The 1,531-nt window shown below is 47.4% G+C and overlaps 1 protein-coding gene across 1 annotated transcript; it reads left to right on the top strand.

Annotated features, from left to right (window-relative positions):
* Window positions 1–29: 29 nt before the first annotated feature.
* On the top strand, window positions 30–1,118 carry SARC_09139 (hypothetical protein; the record flags this gene model as incomplete). Its single annotated transcript, XM_014296851.1, has 1 exon — window positions 30–1,118. A coding segment is annotated over one exon (1,089 nt), but the record flags the coding sequence as incomplete, so codon positions are not given.
* Window positions 1,119–1,531: the final 413 nt, after the last annotated feature.

Genomic DNA, 1,531 nt, shown 5'->3' with positions numbered 1-1,531 from the left:
GTACGGACAATCCCACTGATAAAGACAGCAACGCAGAGTTCAATGCGTTTGGATCTGATACCGATACGGATAGGGGAGTAGATGGCTTCGGATACGATGCAACGAGTGAAGTTATTGACGATTTACGAACCTTCGACGATGCTGGTAGTAGGGCGAAGGCGGAGGTAAACAATGATTTCAGTGCTGTCGCTGAGCATAGCACGGAAGTACGGAAGCAGACAATCGAGGTGAATAGTGAGGAGACGCCTGCAAGCAATGGAGAAGTAGTTGATCAAGACTCGGCTGGCGGTATCTCGGAGTCCGAGGTGCCGGACAAGGCTATTGGTAAAGAGAGCGACGATGGATTCGGTGCGTTTGGGTCCAATACTGAGGAGATTAAAGGCCCTGAAGCGAATGGGGAGACACCCGACGATTTCGGGGCGTTCGATGGTTTTGATGGCGGTGCAAATGGAGGGGTACGCGACGGGTTTGGCGACTTTGCTGAGCAACAGGTGAATTCAGCCGACGCGGAGGTGTCATCCCAAGGCACCAAAGCAGCGGCTATCCCGTCCCAAACTGAGAGGACCGTGGAGTCCAAAATTCAGGACAAGCCGGCTGTCGAAGACGATGAAGATGATTTCAACGCATTTGGATCGGACAATGACAAACCTGAAGAAGGCGGTGGTCTCTGGGATGATGAAAAGGAGGATACAAATGATAATTTTAACGCATTTGGATTTGACCACGAAAAAACCAAGGAAGACGATGGTTTTGAGGTTGCTGCAAATGAGGATACAAATGCTGATTTCGACGCATTTGGCTCTGACATTGATAAACCTGAAGAAGGTGGTGGTCTCTGGGATGATGAAAATGAAGATACAAATGATAAGTTTAACGCATTTGGATCTGACCACGAAAAAAGCAAAGCAGACGATGATTTCGGCGATGACGGGGACTTTGACGATGATGGTAATGGTAATAATGCGGACGCTAATGATGATTTTGGCGATTTCGACGATTTCGGAGATTTTGGTGACGACACTACGGCTGAGGCGGCTGATGATGATGATTGGGGTTTTGGAGGAGACGATGTAGGTAAGGGACAATTTTTTGATTATTTTTTGGGGTTTTTATTTTAGTCGGGTTCTTCGGAGAACTGCTCCCACAGTCCTTCGGTATCGCATGCACTTGCAAGGATGGCCAGAATAGCTTTTGTACGTATACGTGGGTGGGTGCATCCGAACTAGATGCCTGTGTTGGTTCCATCATTATATTTTTGCCACTGACTATGCTGCATCTGGGGGAGATAGCAACCTCATGGGTATGGTCTTGTACAGACCTTGAACCCAAATCATCCAGCATACACCTCTAGGACCACTTGGTATGCCCTTGTTCATCGTCGATCTCTATTAAAAGAATTCAGATCCCGTATCTGATTGTAAGTGGGTGTGCAGATGGCACACCCCGTCCAGTCACACACGTGCACTATACAACACCCGCCATCATACGGAATGTCAGGACTTCTTTTATATTTATATATATATATATTCTG

The sequence above is a fragment of the Sphaeroforma arctica genome (genome assembly GCF_001186125.1).
Source record: "Sphaeroforma arctica JP610 unplaced genomic scaffold supercont1.895, whole genome shotgun sequence".
Lineage (NCBI taxonomy): Eukaryota > Ichthyosporea > Ichthyophonida > Sphaeroforma > Sphaeroforma arctica.
This window is presented reverse-complemented; position numbering and strand designations above follow the sequence as displayed.